Genomic DNA, 18,611 nt, shown 5'->3' on the forward strand with positions numbered 1-18,611 from the left:
GCTGAGTGTAGGTAGTATTTGAAGCTGTGAGTAAGTGGATTGTGTGTTTTGAGTATAAACCTTGAGAGACTGCAGTATGGAGTGGCTAGGTGTTAGAGGTGGAGGAGGGTGGTGGAGTGGAAGACAGAGGAGCAGCAGAAGAAGCAGGGAAAACCATGAGAATATTTCAAGGTGAAAGCCAATGGAGAGTGTCTTTCTAAAGGGTGGTAAATAGTTTTGAATGCTGCTGGGAAGCATAACAAATCATGCTAAATCTCAGTGCCTTGTGACAGTAACAGTTTATTGTTTCTCAAAAATTTTTGAGTTGGCTTTATTGAGCTGGGAACTTAGCTGGGGCTAGAACATCCAAGATGGCCTTGTTTACATGTCTTGGGCTTTGGTGCTCACTGTTGCCTGGGTACTGGCTTCTTGTCTCTGTGACGTCTGTCTCTCCATAAGGTATCTTATCACGCAAGGGTCTAGTTCATGCTTCTTTACCCAGTAGCTGGATCTCAATGCCTTGACAGTGAAGCTTTGAGGCCTGTTAAGACTTAGACCTGGAATACTGTCATCTACAATCATGGCCAAAAAATGATCACCGATGACTTAATGTGGGAGTTATTTTAGTAGAACGGAAAGACTAGGAAATTATTAGCAGATGAAGAAAAATTCCTTATCATTCCCCTGTATTTTCTCTAAAGTGTGTCTTAGTCACTCAGTTGTGTCCGATTCTTTGTGACCCCATGGACTGTAGCTCACCAGGCTCCTCTGTCCATGGAATTCTCTAGGCAAGAATACTGGAGTGGGTTGCCCTTTCCTTCTCCAATATTTTCTCTAAACTTGGCCTGAAATAGGCTACTAATTTCCTGAATGCTTCCTGTTTCTTTCCTCATATGCTTATTTCCTCTGAATATTATTCCTCTCTCTCTCCCTTATTAAAATCCTGCCATTCTTTTTTCCCCAATTTTAATAGGAGTATAGTTGATTTATAATGTTGTGTTTCTGCTATGCAGCAAAGTGAATCGGTTTTACATATACATGTATTCACTCCTTTTTGTTCTCCCATGTAGTTTGTAGTTTGAGCATTGAAATGAATTCCCTGAGCTATGCAGTAGGTCTTTAATAGTTACCTATTTTTTATATAGGAAATCCTTACAGTCTTCAGTTTTTCTTTGAATGTTGCTCTCCAGCAGTTCTGAATTTTAATTTCGTTTTTTTATCCCAGTATTTGTTATTTCTTGCCTTTTATGTTTTTGATCTTAATCTTCACTCTGCATATGCCCTGTAATCTTCAAAAGGTTCTAGAGTTTCATTAAAATTTTTATTCAAAGTAACTCAAATGCTGTTTTCTCAGAGAGCCTTTGTTGGTTCATCCCCCAAATAATCAGTTACCAATAATCAATTATTCCTCTGTACCTCATGCATACTTTTACTGTTGCACATATCATAACATACTACACTTATTTATTGTTCTTGAAAGTAGGAAATAACAGTGTCTGCTGTGTTGCCTTTCATTAAATAATTCCTGAGTCACAGCTTGATTTGTGATCTCCATTCTTAATTTTTAAGGAAATGCCCTGCATGGTAACAATTTAAAATTTTATATTAGTAATGACCTAATTACTTCTTTGTTACTGTGCCAAGTTCATTGGTATTAGGCCAGTGCATTAAACTAAAAGATGGGTGATGGTTTGGTGTGTGAGGTAAAAAATGTTTACGAGAAAAAAATATTTGGCCACACTGTTTATATCTCTAAATTCTAAGGCTAGAATTTATGAGGTTGTATTGTATGGCCTCGGTAGAAGTATGTCCATGTGTAAATTCTCATTATGAGTATGGTACACTGAGCTTGATGGAGGAGTTGTAATGGCTTCGCCGTACATAGCGGTTGTCTCCGCTGTAGGTGTCAGGTAGATGTTGTAGCTCATGTCTTCATATCCTCTATGTGTGGGTACGTACAAGGGACATAGAAATCAGCTGGTTTCATATCGCAGGGCAGAAGAATACCTTAGCTCTTGGAGACAGGACCGGCTGGTTCTGAGACCCACCACAAACGTGGCAGTGGAGCCCCTGTGTGTGTGTTGGGGTCCATATCTGTGTGTGTGTGAGGGTAGGGAGTCACAGATCTTGCTGGCAGGACGCTGGCTGGTGCTGTGCCCTCTGTAGCCCTTGTTCCACTCGCACTCTAGTTCTTGCCTCAGGCAGGGGAATGGGAGGGACTTCATTTATTCTTTCAGTTGATGCATGCTATGGGGGGGACATAGAAGAATCAGATCCTCCTTGCATTCTCTTAAACTGGAGAAGGATAAGCAGCCAGGGAAATAGGTCATTAAAACTTAGATGGGAAGTATGATTATTATTAAAGGGTTTATAATTTGAATTACTTCAGTAGTAGAACCAGCTGGCAAAACATCCAAATGCAAGGGGAAACCTGCTAAGAGTTAGTACAGATGACATCAGTCACCTGACTCTCACGATGGGCTCAGGTGTGATCATCATCCAGGAGTCAGTCAGGTTGTGTACCAGGAAAAAAACTCTCTTTGGGTCCTGAATTTAAAATGTTTTTAAAAGAAATTTATCTTCTTTTACTGTTTGCTGCCTTTTACTTGTTTTTCTACATTCTACAAGTTTAAAAAATATGTATTAGCATATGAATCCTGATATTAAAGTTTAAAAATTTTTTAATTGGCTATCATCAAGACAGCTAGCTTAAACTTTTTCTGAATCTTATTTATTTGGCTTGGTATAGTCCTTATTAAATAATGCCTTGCTTGTGCTAGGCACTCAGTGAATAACTAAATAAAATTTAAGTTGTTCCGTAGTCCAGCCTTAGCAAAATCATAATTAGGGACTGAACCATAAACAAATACAAAACAAGTGAAGAGAAAGTTATACTTTTTTAAGTACCTGAAGTTTTGAATATGCTCAGTGATAGACTCACACCGTCCTAATCTGCCCTTTGTTTTTTATACCTATGGAGAAATAAATTGTATATATATATTTTTAAGAAATTCAGGAAAGACTAAAAGGTGAAAGGACAGTAAGATAGTTCTCCAAAGGAAAGAAGGAAAAGTAGGACAGTCTTCCTTAGTTTAGATTGAAGTTAATTTCTTTTTCTGTCAGCTACTAAGGTAATGTAAGAAAACTGGAATGGTGAGCTCAATAAAATTAATCAATTAAAATAGTAATACAGAAAACCTCAATTGTATTCAAGTAAAAATAAAACTTGGTTAGTATAAATAGTTGTCTTTGCTTATTATTTAGTCCGTTAGACTGAAACTTTGCAAAGTACAATTTTATGAAGACCCTAATAAAAACCAGTAATGTCATGGTTATGGTTAAGTTAATTGAATTTCACATGATTTATCCAGGTTTTAAAATTTGCAGTCCTTCTTTGATGCTCTAAACTTGATTATATAGCTGGATTTATTTAAGTCTGTGTTTTGCCAACAGATATCTTCTGACACACAATTTTACATTGTAGCTTGTCTATAAACTGGGGATAATAATAGAACCTACCCCACTGGTTTGTTATAAACATGTTATAAATATGAAAAGCTCCTGGAATGGTGCTTGACACATACATAGTGAGTGCTCATTATGCAAGCCGTTATTATTATTATTTACTTATGTTGTTCTTATTGCCTTACCTGTGTACTTGAGAACTGGAAGTGAATAGCGAAAGGGGAAAAAAGTGCCTCTTTCCATCAGAGAGTCATGGGGTTTATAAAAGGAAATCATTCTAAAATGTTTATAAGATTTAGGATTTAGTGGTTCAAAATCACTAGATTGATTCAGAAATGGATGAGTGAGTATGTATGTGTGTGTGTGTGTGTGTGTGTTTAGAACAATGTCTGCCATATAATAGTTCAGTTCAGTCGCTCAGTTGTGTCTGACTCTGCGACTCCATGGACTGCAGCATGCCAGGCCTCCCTGTCCATCACCAACTCCCGGAGTTCACCCAAACTCACATCCATCGAGTCGGTGATGCCATCCAGCCATCTCATCCTCTGTTGTCCCCTTCTTCTCCTGCCTGCAATCCCTCCCAGCATCAGCGTCTTTTCCAATGAGTCAACTCTTCGCATGAGGTGGCCAAAGTATTGGAGTTTCCTCTTCAGCATCAGTCCTTCCAAAGAACACCCAGGACTGATCTCCTTTAGAATGGTTGGATCTCCTTGCAGTCCAAGGGACTCTCAAGAGTCTTCTCCAACACCTACAGTATAATTGTTGTTAATAACTTTTTGCATCATCAGGCATTTGAATTTGAGTACTTACTAAAGTTTCCTGCAGTTAAGCCTCAGAAAACAGCTTTTATAAAACTGTTTTCCTGTAAAGTATTCAGAAATAAAAGTCCTAATAAATATTTTGGTAGCCAGTACTGTGACTTTCTGTCTTCTTTTTGTTTGTCAGCTTGTCTTTAAACACATTTCTAAAACTGATTCATTTAGGAGCATGATCCCTGTCCTCAGAAATCTTGGAGTAGAGGAACCATGTTTTTTATGCATCTTTAAGTTCCCCGATCCCACATGCCGAATATTTGGTAGGGGCATAAAAACAGGAGAACAAATATAAGTTTCAAGAAATATTCTGTCTTATAGCATATTTTAATAGCCAGTTAAGGGGTGTCACCATGGCGGCGGCCTTGGCTCGGCTCCGACACCGCTCGGTCAAGCAGGTTTGGGTTCAGTTCTGCCCCTTCGAGAACAATGTGGAATCGACGAGGACCTTCCTCCAGGCGGTGAGCAGCGAGAAGGTTCGCTGCACAAACCTCAACTGCTCAGTGATTGCGGAAGTGAGGCACGACGGCTCCGAGCCTTGTGTGGACGTGCTGTTCTGCTCAGTGATTGCGGACGTGAGGCACGACAGCTCCGAGCCTTGTGTGGACGTGCTGTTCGGAGATGGGCATCGCTTGATAATGCGTGGCGCTCACCTGACCGCCCAGGAAATGCTCACTGCTTTCGCCTCCCACATCCAGGCTAGGGGCGCGGCGGCGAGCGGGGACAAGCCGAGCGCGCCAGTACCGGGCGCTGACAGCACAGAAGAGACCAGTCAACAGATTTTAACCCAAGACTGCTAAGGACACTTATTTAAGAAGAACTTAATTACTCATATCACTATCTGGAGGGCCACAGAACGCCAAAAAAAGAAGAGGCCTGTGACTACAAACCTAACCGGTGTTTCTGGGACGAGGAAAGACGGGAGGGGTGCGGACAAATTTGAATTTATTTCAGTTTCTTACCATCACTCACTGCGTAACCCTTTTGAATTTGGCTGCTCCTTCTGCTACTCAAGGTACCTCTTACTCTTATTAGAAATGCTGTTTTCCCAGTCCTCATCTTTCCATTCCAGTCGCATTTGCCGCTCTTAATTCACTCCTTGTGGGACTTCTCTTCCTCTCGGGCCCCTTGTCTTCTCTTGACCATGAAGGTGTACTGCTCTCCTTCCTCTTATTTTTGAGGCGTCTTGTCTTCTGTCATGACTTGAACTATCCTCTTGGGTAAAATCCTATATTTCTGTTTGGCTCTAATCTTAAGTTCTGTGCTATATAGTCAAGGTACCTACTATCAATTTTCTCCAAATTCCAGCAACACTTTTTGTCCAAAATAAAACTGATAATCTTTGCGTGCTGTCTATAGTGATCCTTGAACAACGGCAGGTTTGAACTGCAGGGGTGCTCCTATATGCTTCTTTTTAAAATAAATACTACATGATCTGTGGTTGTTTGAATCTGCAAAAAAAAAAAAAAGCCAGTTAAGTAGAACTCTGTGTAGAGTCCTTATGAATGACTGAGCTTTGGGGCTAGTGATTATATGTAATAGAGATGTATATGAACTTTTCTGGTGTTTGATTTTGTAGTAAAATAGTACTGTTATAAGAGAGGTATAGATAACTACTTGAATGGATAATTTATTGGTTTTGCATATTAATGTATACTAATATTCTTGATTAGAATATGTGATATAAACATTTCTTGTCATATTTGGCTAGTTTAGATTTTTTTGTTGTTGAGGATTTTTAAAAATTTAGTGAATAAAACACAACATTGCAGATAACTGAGTACTGTTTCTTTTCTTCCTCTACTCAGTTGTTATTTCCCTCCCTGTTCCCCATCCGAGAAGTAGAAATTATCATGAATTTGGTGTGTAGCCTTCCATTTCATGTTTTCTTACTTTTACTCTACTTGTATGTTATACACATGTAAAACTACTCTAAGTAATTGTTTAGTAGTGCATATAAATGCCATCTTGGTGTCTCGTTTTGCATCTTGCCTTTAATTAACACAATCTGATCATCAGTGTATTTGAGTTTCTTTTATATATTTGTAGGCCATATGGGTTTCCTTGGATATTTTGGGGTTTTTTTTTTAGCCCTTTTTTAACTTTGGGAATTATTTATTCATATTTGTTGCACATTATTCTAATGGTTGATTTTATATTTTTCTACTTGATTTATGTGCTCTTTGCCTTGATTTTCCATATATTCAGAAAGACCTCCCTTTGTGATTATGAGACATTGCTAGAATTTCAAGTGTAGACTTTTGGTTTGGAGTAATTCAGCTCTCTTGAGTATACACTTTTTAAGCTAAAGCATTTTATCTTTTTCCTGTACCTGTTTGTTTGCCATCACTCCTTACTATTTTACTAGTGCATTTCAGTTACAGGGAATTTTTTTCCCTCCTCTTTGGTGATGAGGGTGGTAGTGATAGGAGAAGGCAGAAATAATAAGAAATAATGAATAAAAATCTGACACATTTATAAAATTAATACAGCTATGTGTAAAATATACTCATGACCCTTCTTGGCTTTTTGTTTTACTTGAAATACATTCTTGATCTAGCCACTAAGCAGATAATGCTCATTATTATCTGATTGGGGTGGGGGTGTACATGGTAGGGGTCTACTGTCCTATCCACTGTTATACATGAGGTCTCTACAGTGCTGTTAGCCACTGGATTCTTGAGCCGGGGCCAGATACCGTTACTTTGCAGAGCTACTGCCCTAACAGTTGAAACCTCCAGCGCCACTGGTGCTTTGATATTTATCTTCTGGCAGGGTGTGGTGGGTGATAGCAGCAAGGGCTTGGAGTTCCCAGGCTGTTTTGCAAGTGTCACAGAACCTTTAAGGTTAGAAAACCTTCCTCAGGGAACATCCTGGCCCAGATTTCTTTGAGCGTCTCTAACCTCTGTCTTAAAAGTAGGATCAGTGCCAGATGAAAAGCTCATGACTCTTGGCCATGGGCTCGAAGTCTTGGCTGGCTTGATAGAGGAATCTTGCAGGAGGTTCTCTTGGCATGAGTCTTGTGGAGAGAGGTGCCATTTTAGCAGAGCTTCACTAGAAACACTTTTCTTAGCACTGAATCTGATTTTTTTTAAATGGTTTGATATAAATCAGTGAAGAGACTTGAGTTCTTAAGTCAGTATAGACTGACTTCAACCCCTAATTTATCAAGTTCAGAAATCTTTGAGGTCAGAATTAGAAAGGCTATAAGAGATACAGTCATCTTGCTTTTGACAAAAATAGTGTAAACTCTGGCAATTAATTTGGAAGTGATATTTTAAAATGTGCTCTGTATTTAAAGAAAACTCCAGTATTTGAATAAATCAGTCCCTGAGTATGCTGATGTGGGATTTTATATCATTAAAAAAATTTTTTTATAAGTAATAAGGATTTTTGTTTTCCTTAGCACTGTATCATTATCACACTTAAATGTTATTAATAATCCCAGTAATATATATCTTGAATTTTCCCAGTTGTCTCAAAAGTCTTTGCTCTCATTTTGTCTCTTATTCTCTAATGGTTCTGGCCACCCTCCCCACCCCCTACTCTTTGCTCTTTCCTGCCCAGTGGCAGGTTTCATTGAAGAAGCCAGGTCCTGTGTCCTGTCCAGTGCCCCGCATTCTGGGTTTGACTGACTGTTCTCTGTGGTGCTGGATAAGTTGATCCTGTATCCTCAGTAGTCCCTGAGGGACCAGTAAATTGGCGGTTGGAACTGAAGGCTTGGTTAAATTCAGATTCAGCTTTCCCTCCTGTTTTCCTTCCTTTCAGTGTTGTGTCCTTCCGTCATGAGGCACATTCTGTCTGGTTCTCCCCTTTACTTATGAATGAGACTAAGGTCTGGATCTCTTGGTGCTTTGTGACTCTGTTACTACAGAGGTACAGAGTAGAATCACGTTAAAGCGCTTTGGATTTCTTAAGAATCTTAGATTCTGATTGACCAGGTCTTAGAAGGGATGGACAGAGACATATATTAAAGACCACATGGAAGAAACCCCCAAACCCTCTACTGTTACTTAGATGGATTATGAATCATTACCTTTGGTACATTTACAGTGTAACTGGAGTGACACAGCTTACTTTTAGCAGATGCTCTGGGAAGATCTGTGTTTCATATGAAATGAAGCCTATTTAAATCATTTAACTGTGGAAACGTTTGAGATGTGGTGTGATAGAAAAAACACTGGTTTGGACCCAGGAGGCCAAATCATTTATTCTCTCTGAGACCTGTTTTTTAATTTACATCTAGAAAGTAGGAATCCTAAGATATTTATCATAGGCTTGTTTTAATGATGAAATGAAACAGTTTATTTGGAAGCAGTCCCAGCACCTAGTGGTGAGTTATACTGAAATCTGAAAAGCATTACAGAAATAGATTTATTTTTTTCAATTAAGGTCTTCAGAGTAAAGCTTAAGAAAACTGAAGTAGTAATATCTTATGTGCTATTTCATGTATCTATACATATATATATATATATAAGCTTTTGTTTTTTAGCTTATTTGAATAATAGGAGACTCATGATGTAGTTTCAATGTAAGTGTAATAATTGTAGCCTTTTTGGGAGGCATAGTGTGTGGACATCTTTTTTTTTTTTTTTTCCCCTTTCAGCTTCATTTACCTCTTAATTCTCCTTTGCCTGGAAGTGAATTGACCAAGGAACCTTTTCGTTGGGATCAGAGACTCTTTGCATTAGTGTTGCGGTTGCCGGGGACGATGTCCGTAGAATCAGAACAGTTGACAGGTGTGCCTTTAGATGACTCTGCAATCACACCAATGTGTGAAGTGACAGGCGGTAAGTTTTTTGCTGGCAATAATTCAGTGACTTAAGCAGATTTTATCTGAATGTTTTAAAATGTGCATTTCAAAAACTCCGTGTTTGTTTAACAAGTTACTATTAGAAGTTACTAGACATACATCGTGTTAAAACTACATTGATGAAGGTCTTTGATCTGTTGAATAAGATGTAAATACTATTGGGTCTGATAATGCATGATAATTTTTTTCTAACCATATAGCAAATGCTAATATTTGAAGTTGTTAAACTTATTTTCTTATCTATAAAGATTGCCAATGATTTACAAATGCCATAGAATTATTTTCTCTGACAAAACGTTTCAAGAATCACCTCATTGTCCATGTAATGATTAATGCCTAGTTAAGTACAGTTTTACCCAGAGGCAAAGAGGAAGTGAGATAGGTTAGAGGAAAACAGGAAGCGAACTCTTAACCAGTGAACTTAACTAAGTGAACGTTAGTAAAACTCTTGAAACAGAAGATGTAATAGACTCAGAACTTCTATATGGTGGAATTGGTTAACAGGTGGGTTAAATTCATGTCAGTATGCATCGAGTGCCTACTGTGTACCAAGCACTGTCCATGCTTTAGGACTTCTGTAGTAAATATGACAAGCATGGTATTCTTGCTTTCACGGTGCGTTGTCGTTCTCTCTTAAGGAAGTGATGGTAAATGTCCAGGTCTGGCTCACCACTCTTTCACTGGTGTCCTGGGTTGTGCCATAGTCTTCCATGCACTGCTGATGCACTGTTGAGATGCCATCATAGCCGGCTGTGTAAGTCAAAGGAAAATAAGGTCTAATTAATGTTTTAGGTGCCTTTCTTCTAATATTCTGTGGATTTTGGAAGCCTGCAGATTTCACAGATGAAAAAGAATAGCCTACATAGATAGGTATGTGAAGTAGATAAGTTAAAAGATTCAGAAATCACCATTGATGGTATCTTTCAGTGACCCAGAAACCTTAGTTGGTCAAAGAATTAGGGAGCTTTCCACAAACATGCATCCTGAACCCCTTCTAATGTAGTGCTTTGCTTCTCTTCATGCTCCTGCTGGCAGTAATGGGAAACTGCTCAAATGCCACTCGTCGTCTTATAGTATGCTTTCTTCTTTATTTTCAATGAATGCTGACTGAAAAGTGTTTTGAGGATAAAACACCAAAAAAGTAGAAATAACTGAAAAGCTAACATCCACTGGTGGAGCACTGTTCAAATATGCAGTCATGTTAACAATTCTGTGCATTTTTAAATGATAAGAATAGTGTATGCATTTATTTTTTCCTTTATAGAGTAATTTATGTTCATTAAGGAAAAATTGGAATGAAATTTGCATGTGTTGCCAAAGTGATTAATATTTTATTCTATTTTTAATGTATACCTTAAAAATTATATAATTGTCATTGTAAGCGTTTTTATTATCTTTAATTAATGAATACTCACTCGATACCAATTAGCTGTTTTTGATCATGGGAATACAGCAGGAGCAACAGACAGAAGGCTTACATTTTGGGGCTGTATGACAGATAAAATGATGTAAAATGAGTAAATCATGTTTCTGAGAGTTCTGCTTACTATCAAGTAAAGAAACAGGGTGAGGCTGCAGAGGCCATGAGGCCGAGAATGAGTCTTCCTGGAGCGTCTTCTGAGAGGTGACGTTGTTTAACCGTAAACCTAAAGGATGTGTGTACCCCAGTTTGAGTCAGTTTAAAATGTTGCATATCCTTGGAAATTATTATACTCCTTGTCTAAAGAATTAAATAAAGCAACAATTATTCTTTTATAAATTACATTTGCATATCTCTAACCTTGATGTTAAAGTCACTTGTTTGAATGGGAATTAAATCAGTCTTGCTGCTGCTGCTAAGTCGCTTCAGTCGTGTCCGACTCTGTGCGACCCTGTGGACTGCAGCCTACCAGGCTCCTCCGTCCATGGGATTTTCTAGCTGTGTCTTAAAAGATATTAATCCCTTTAAAATGATAGTTGTAGCGTCTTCATCAACCCTCTCTCCTTTTTAAAATTGAGGTATAATTGATACATACAACATTTTAGTTCCGGGGTACAACATAATGATTTGATATTTGTTTAAATTATGAAATAAAGTAAGACCAGTTAGCATCTGAACAGAACTCTGAATAACGGAGTAAACCATATGAAGACCTCTGTAGAGGAAATAGTAAGAGAAGGATCATGCCCTGTATTTTGGGGAGCAGCAGGAAGGCTGATACGGCTACAAGCTTATGTAGGGAAAAGTAGAGAATAACAGGTTAGTTTCGAGATGGGTCAAGGGCCAAATAGTGAATAGCCTTTTAGGCTGTAATAAATATTATTTATTTTCCCAGTGTGATGAGAAGTCATTGGAGGGCTTTTTGTAGGAGATGACATCTGGTTTCTGTTTTTGAAAGACTACTCCAACTGCTAGATGAGAATATACTGTAAAGTGGTGGGAATGAAAGCAGGGAGACTAGGAGAGATGATAGTACTTTGATCTCAAGTGTTTATGTTTGGAGATGGTGAGAGGTGGTCTGATGGAAAGGAAAGACTGAGGGTAATAAGGAAGAAGGAATCAAGGATGATTCCTGGGTAATTCAGTTGGTCTGAACAATTGGAGGTGAATGGCTGTGCTATGTACTGAGATGGTTATTCAGGAGAAGCAGGTTGAGGGGAGGCACAAGGATGGTATCAAATTTAAAAAATACCTAATAGACATGCTGGTGGAAGTATTGAGGATAAAAAGCATTTTATAAAAATTGTAAGACTTTTCTAGATTAAATAAATTTAACTTTCTTAATTTATGTAAATAGGACTGTTGGCCAACTTAGTATTACTACTTTTGTGTCTTAATCCATTTTATTAATACTTAAATCCTTCCTAATCCTAAGGAAGAAAGTTGTTTTTTTTTTTTTTTCACTTTATTGCTGTGTTTAGATTTTTTCTTTTTTTGTGGACCCTACATAAACACAAGTGAACCAGCTTCTTGGCTTCAAAGTGTGTGTTTTTCTCACAAATATAGTGAGTGCTCTCAGACACTTTATCCTTTAGTACAAAGTATCAAGTATTCCAAGAGGTAAGTTTTGACATAAAGAATAAGAGAAACATGGCATAGGTTGTGGGCTCACTTTGTAAAGATGTCTAAATTTGCTTTAACTTTGAAAAGAGTTAATGAATTTTTATTATTTTTATAAGTGATTCAAGTTTATTTACTTTTTCTCTAATTTTCATAAAATCTTTGTTAGTAATTTAATGTCATTAAAATCATAACTTATTTACTAATATTTGATGACACACATTAGAGAAGGATAGAGGTTTGCTACAATTTTATATTTAGGGACTTTTGATTTTATTGACATCGTTGGAATATGTTTAAATATCATGAAATAAGATAATGAGCCTTTATATAATCTCCTAAATACCTTATGTATTAAGAGGATCAGCGTTTTTATGTGTTTAAATTGACTTGAAGAATTTTAATTTGCCAATTCTTTCACATAAGTGTGGTTCCATATAAACTTTATTATTTTAAATATTGATTGCAAATTAGCATCATGGTTTTCAGGGAAGAAGATGGTATATTCAGATGAATTTCTGATGCCTTGTAAGGGTTTGAATCTCGGCTGCTCTACTGTACTAACTTGGATAAATTAATCCCTCTTTGCTTTAGTTTTCTCATTTGTAAAATGGAGAAAGTAACCTGTATGATTGTTGCTAGGATTAGAGAAATTAATAGAATAAGAGTGATTAGGATAGTGCCAGGTGCACAGACGCTCAGTAATTGGTGGGTATTTTTATAATTACGGCTTTCGTTGTTGCATCCAGGTAAACCATTTGTCACATGATACTTGTTTTCCTAAGTAAAGCTGACTCTGAGGAGTTGAATCACACTATTGCCTAATGCTACTCTTTTCTGAATAGCCTTCAGCAAATCACGTGTTCAGTTTAAATTGATAGGAGTAATTTGATATGTCAAGTATAATAATATAACATGTTTGGTAGTAATTGGTTCAATTTGTTAAGGAATAGGATTTTTCCATATTGAGCTTATTACAAATAACACTGTAGGATGTTTGATTAAAGATTTTTAGTTGTCATGATTTTTAAGCACTGGTCTAGATCAGAACATACAAATATGTAAGTTTCATATATAATGATAAATTTTATAGTAGTCACATTGAAAAGAAACAGGTAGGGAACTCCCTGGTGATCCAGTTCTTAGGACTCTGCATTTTCACTGCCTGGGTTCAATCCCTGGTTGGGGAAACCTAAGATCCCTCAAGCCATGTGGTGTGACCAAAAAAAAAAAGAAAGGAAAACAACAAAAACACTAAAAACAGGTAAAATTAATTTGTATAGAATCATTTATTTAAATTAATATATATAAAACATTTCAATGTGAAATTGATGTTTTAAAATTATTGAGATATTATCATCATCTTAGGTCTACAAAATGAAGTGTATGTTTTATATAATTACTGTACATCTCAATTTGGACTAGCTCTGTTTCAGGTTCTTAATAGCCATATACACCCAGTGGCTACAGTATGGGACAGCACAAATCTGGCTGTATTTATTGAAAAAAATCCCTGTTAAAGAAGTCTTTCCACTGGTATTTTTTCTTAATTACTATCATTTTAATGCTTCTGAACTAAAAGTTTTATAGGTTAAAATATTCAAGAGGGAAATTCATTTAAGATAGGTAATTTCTAAGTATGTAAGTCAAATGAAATTCAGAAAAGCACATGCTACTGTGTATTATTTTAAAGTGCAAATACTTAAAATATGTGGTGTCTGCCAGCAGATCACTTAAATAATTCTTGAGTATCTTCTATGTCCTTCACATTAATTTTTAGTGATACATTTTTTTTAGCAGGTGTAAGATTTTGGGGGGTTAGTTACCATACTTTACCACAATATGTGTAGTAAAGATAAATTATATTGGAACTCAGTTGGAAAATAATTTTTTATATTTATATATACTTTTAAAAAATTTTCATTTCATGTGATACACTGTATATATGTAATTTTTTTCATTGTGGTTTCTTCAGGCCAATATTTTTATTTTCCGTGTACCTTTAATTAGAAGAAAAAGCTTACACACTCTCATAAAATGGAATTGTTGATTGAAAATAACTTTTTGTTTAGTTACTTTTCCATTAGATAATGAAAAGTCCAAACTTTACCATTGAACTTTTGTGAATCAGTATTGTCAAAAACCCCACTATGGTTCTTTTTTGCCCAAAGTAGCAATTTTTGCAACTAACTAGTTCACTTTATTTTTTTTGTTGTTTCAGGCCGCTCATACTCTGTATGTTCTCCAAGAATGCTTAATCAGTGTCTAGAATCCTTGGTGCAGAAAGTACAAAGTGGGGTAGTAATAAACTTTGAGAAAGCAGGACCAGATCCTTCCCCTGTAGAAGGTATTATTGTCATTTTCTTACAGATATTTTAAACTTGCTTTATCAAGTATTCAGCTAGAACTGAAAAATTACTATGATTTGGCTTTAACATTGACAAGGTCAAATTATTAAGATGGCAAAAGAGCTATTGGTAAAGTGGCATGATTAAATAGGAAAGTCAAGATTGTACGATAGTGGTTTGGTCATATCACCTTTTTATATTGGTTGTTCATAGCCTGGTAATTTATAAGAGCTAAAATCCTTTTTAAACATTAACAGAATAGTGTATTTCCTTTTTTAGTATTGTAACATTGACTCTCTCCAGCATATGTGCCTCTTCCGTGTCCCTTGATTCATAAGTGTTCAGCCCTAGGTGTTTATTTAATTCCTTAGCTACAATTTTTACTAAAGATCAGACTGATCAGAACCAAATGGTTGGTGTGGCTCCAAAAATGAGAAACTAGCCATTGCTATTCAACTTGATTCTTTTAACTCTAGCTGAGCCCTGCCTGGCTTTATTCTAATATTCGGTGATCATTAACTATTTACATTGGCTAGAGGGTATAAGGAGTTTTGCCAGAACCAACGGACGGCTTACATCTGGACCCTCTGCCTTGTACGACATAGCTTAAAACCAGAATTAGAAAGTCGTTAGTGACACTTTGGCAGAGGTAAGGCAGTAGAGTGGGTAACTGGGAAAAGAGAAAGGTCATAGAGATGAGAGCAGAAGATGGAAAGATTATATAAATTATATTGCTGTGTTCGATTTAAAAAAAAATCTTAAAAGAATTGAATTGTTAGACATGGAATATATTTATTTTTAAATTATTTTAGGACTTTGCTTAGAATTAGGCACTCAGTAAATGTTTACTGTACTGTTGAAGAGAGTTACCATTTTCTGGGATTGTTTTAGATGAAAGGTAGGTGCCTCAAATCTGGATTTATATATTAGACTTTTGTTGTAGTTTTTAGGCTTTAGGTAAAATGATTTAAAAAAAATACTTATTTAGCCATGCTACTGCTGCTAAGTCACTTCAGTTGTGTCCAACTCTGTGCGACCCCACAGACGGCAGCCCACCAGGCTCCCCCGTCCCTGGGATTCTCCAGGCAAGAACACTGGAGTGGGTTGCCATTTCCTTCTCCAATGCATGAAAGTGAAAAGTGAAAGTGAAGTCGCTCAGTCGTGTCTGACTCTTAGTGACCCCATGGACCGCAGCCTACCAGGCTCCTCCACCCATGGGATTTTCCAGGCAAAGAGTACTAGAGTGGGATGCCATTGCCTTCTCTGTATTTAGCCATAGTTACTTAGTATTTACTAAGCTGAGCATGATGATGAAAAAATTATTTGCCCTTATCATCTGGTGGGGGAAAACATGCCATTTGTTAAACAAATATTTACTGTGAGGTATATTGGCCAAGCAAAGGATGCTGTGGGACCTCCTTTCAATTGTGGAACTCAAGAGTCGAAATTTGCTGATGTTACCCTCTCGTTAATTCTGATCTAATCTAAATTTTAAAGTCTTAGTCGTGATAGTATTCTACTGTTTAAGAAAAACAGGAAAATCCAGAACTGAACAAGTATTAAGATATTTTTACTAAGTAATATTAGACATAGTTTAACATATGTTTTTTCCTTTAATGATGTTTACTTTTTAAAATTTCTTTGCTATAGATGGGCAGCCAGATATATCAAGACCTTTTGGATCTCAGCCTTGGCATAGTTGTCACAAACTCATTTATGTCAGACCAAATCCTAAGACTGGGGTTCCTATAGGTCATTGGCCTGTTCCAGAATCTTTTTGGCCAGATCAGAATTCTCCAACACTAGTAAGTACCAGAGATTGTGACTTCATAATAGTAACTGCTTCTCATACTAGCTTTAAGTACTACTGTCTGTTAAAGGTGTGGCTATTGTATAGAAACCAGACAAATGTTCAAGTGCTATGATAAGCTGTTACTTGCTTTAGTATACTATGTTGTTCATTATAAAATAATAGAAAAGAGGCATCGGTTTCCTTTAGAATCTGAAGTTATGCTTATGTTTTTATTATTGGCATCTGGTTACAGAATCATAGATACATATTCTAAATATATAAATTAAAAAATAAATATATAAATAACATAAGGATTTGTTCTCGGGGACATAATACAGAATTTAAATGAAGGGTTATAAAATAATTTTGATGGTTTCCCTGCAGCCTTTTAGGACTTAGTCTTAGAAATTCATGTTGAGTTGCATAGTTTTAGTTATATTCAGTGTTCTCAGTCTGGAGGTTTAAGATAGAAAAGGTTTTCTGGTCTTATTTATAGGAATTATTTTTAGTAACAGTGGGGCTTGTTGACTGGTCATGGTGAATTATCAGTATTCACTATATGGTTCTTATAATAATAGGGTAAATTTAGACAAATATTTATTCAGTCTTGTTAATACACATTTTTCAGATTAGTATTTTTTGTAGTAACTCAGAGGACTCTGTGGAATATTTTGTGGGAAAGCCTGACAGTGGCTTTTTTGATGTTACCCTTAGAAGATAAGAATTGTTATTTCAAAAATCTTTAAGTAGTCTTTAATAACTTTTGAATTGGCTGTCATTTATGAATTAAGTTAAACTCTTTGAAACCTTTTATACTTAAATCTGTATCAGCTCTTCAGGATAATTTTTTACTTTTAATCTATGCAAGAGCTGTGATATTTCCTTTGTTCATTAGGGATTTAATGAAATAGTTCATGAAATAAAGTTTTTATACATTTCAGTGAGAGATTATCTTCCTTTTTTTGATTGAACCATCATAGTTTTTTAGTCTAACCTTAGAGAGCTCTCGATTTCTTTGGTCATTTTAATTTCTCTTCTGGAGCCTTTCAGAATTCTTAAAGAACAGCTATCGTATTTGTATGAAATATTATATTGTTGTTTATTGTTATATTTAACACTTACAGTAGTGCATATGGTACATGTTGAGTCCGCATAGGAAGAAATCCAAAACCAGTATCACAAGCATTATCTATCAATATTACTCTAGTGGTCTATTGCAAATTGTTACAAACCATAGAGGATTTTGGAATGTGGGTAGGATTTTAGTTGGAACAGGAAACAATGTTGAAAGTATGGAAGTAGAAAAGAACAAGGTGAATTTAGAGGAATGGAAAGTATCTGAGGATAGGTGGCTCATAATATGTCTGTAGGACATTGAGAATACTATTAAACGATTGCTCATGACTTTACATGCAAGGTTAAGGAATTTGAGCTTTTCTCAGTGGTGTTCATAGAACTGAAGACATTTTTAACAGTGTTCCTTTAGGAAAATTAATCTGGTGGTGGTTATACGCAGCAGAATCAGGAGATGAATTGGCAGGTAAGCTGTTTACCTAGAGGACTGTTGCTATAGTTGACTTAATACAGAGCTGTTGTGCTTAGTCGCTCAGTTGTGTCCGACTCTTTGTGACCCCATGGACTGTAGCCCGCCAGGCTCCTCTGTCCGTGGAATTCTCCAGGCAAGAGTATTGGAGTGGGTTGCCATTTCCTTCTCCAGGGGATCTTCCCGACTCAGGGATTGAACCCAGGTCTTTGGCATTGCAAGCAGATTCTTTACTGTCTGAGCCACCAGGGAAGCCCAATATAGAGCTAGTAAGAGTTTGAATTAAGATGATGGAAGAGAGAATGTTAAAAAAGAGATATTGGAAAGAACTGGCAAATTTTAGTAACTGAAGGATATTAGAGGGGAAATGAAATTTCTATAAATAATAGGATTTCATATAAGAGGTACTGATACAGAAATTAAATGTGATTTATTAGAGACTGGTTCTGAATGGCTCTACCAGTTATTAGCCATGTGTCTTTGGTTAATTATCTTCTTTAAGCCTCAATTTACCATCTGTTAAATAAAGATAATAACTCCTATCTCATAGGATTATTTTGTATGTTAAATGCATCTTAGTATTTTCATCCAAAAAAGCCCCATGAATTTCATAGACTGATTCAATAAGCTGTTTATCAGGTATGTGACAGGTACAGGAGCAGAAGATGAGTAAAACATAGTGCTTCCCATCTGGAACCTTCCATAGGAAGTCAGCTGTATAACCATAATAGAGTCTAGTGTGCCACCTGTCAAAGTGGTGGAGCAGAGGCCAGATGAGGTGGTACCTAACTGCCTGGTGTGGGTTTGGGGTACACGGTA

General features: G+C 36.5%; 1 protein-coding gene across 6 annotated transcripts in view; it reads left to right on the plus strand.

Annotated features, from left to right (window-relative positions):
* INTS6 (integrator complex subunit 6) overlaps positions 1-18,611 on the plus strand; it is a 105,172-nt gene that overhangs the window by 50,466 nt on the left and 36,095 nt on the right. For 5 of the 6 annotated variants that reach the window (XR_001918950.1, XR_001918951.1, XM_018056706.1 and 2 more), the window contains 3 exons: positions 8,863-9,046; positions 14,331-14,456; positions 16,108-16,262. Coding sequence is in view for 4 of the 6 variants with exons in the window: in XM_018056706.1 (XP_017912195.1) it covers positions 8,863-9,046; positions 14,331-14,456; positions 16,108-16,262 (465 nt within the window). In the remaining 2 variants the exon portion in view is untranslated. Of the gene's footprint in view, positions 1-8,862; positions 9,047-9,485; positions 9,824-14,330; positions 14,457-16,107; positions 16,263-18,611 lie in introns of those variants that run through there. The other variant, XM_018056708.1, reaches the window with a different exon arrangement.

The sequence above is a fragment of the Capra hircus genome, chromosome 12 (genome assembly GCF_001704415.2).
Source record: "Capra hircus breed San Clemente chromosome 12, ASM170441v1, whole genome shotgun sequence".
In the NCBI taxonomy this organism is placed as follows: domain Eukaryota; kingdom Metazoa; phylum Chordata; class Mammalia; order Artiodactyla; family Bovidae; genus Capra; species Capra hircus.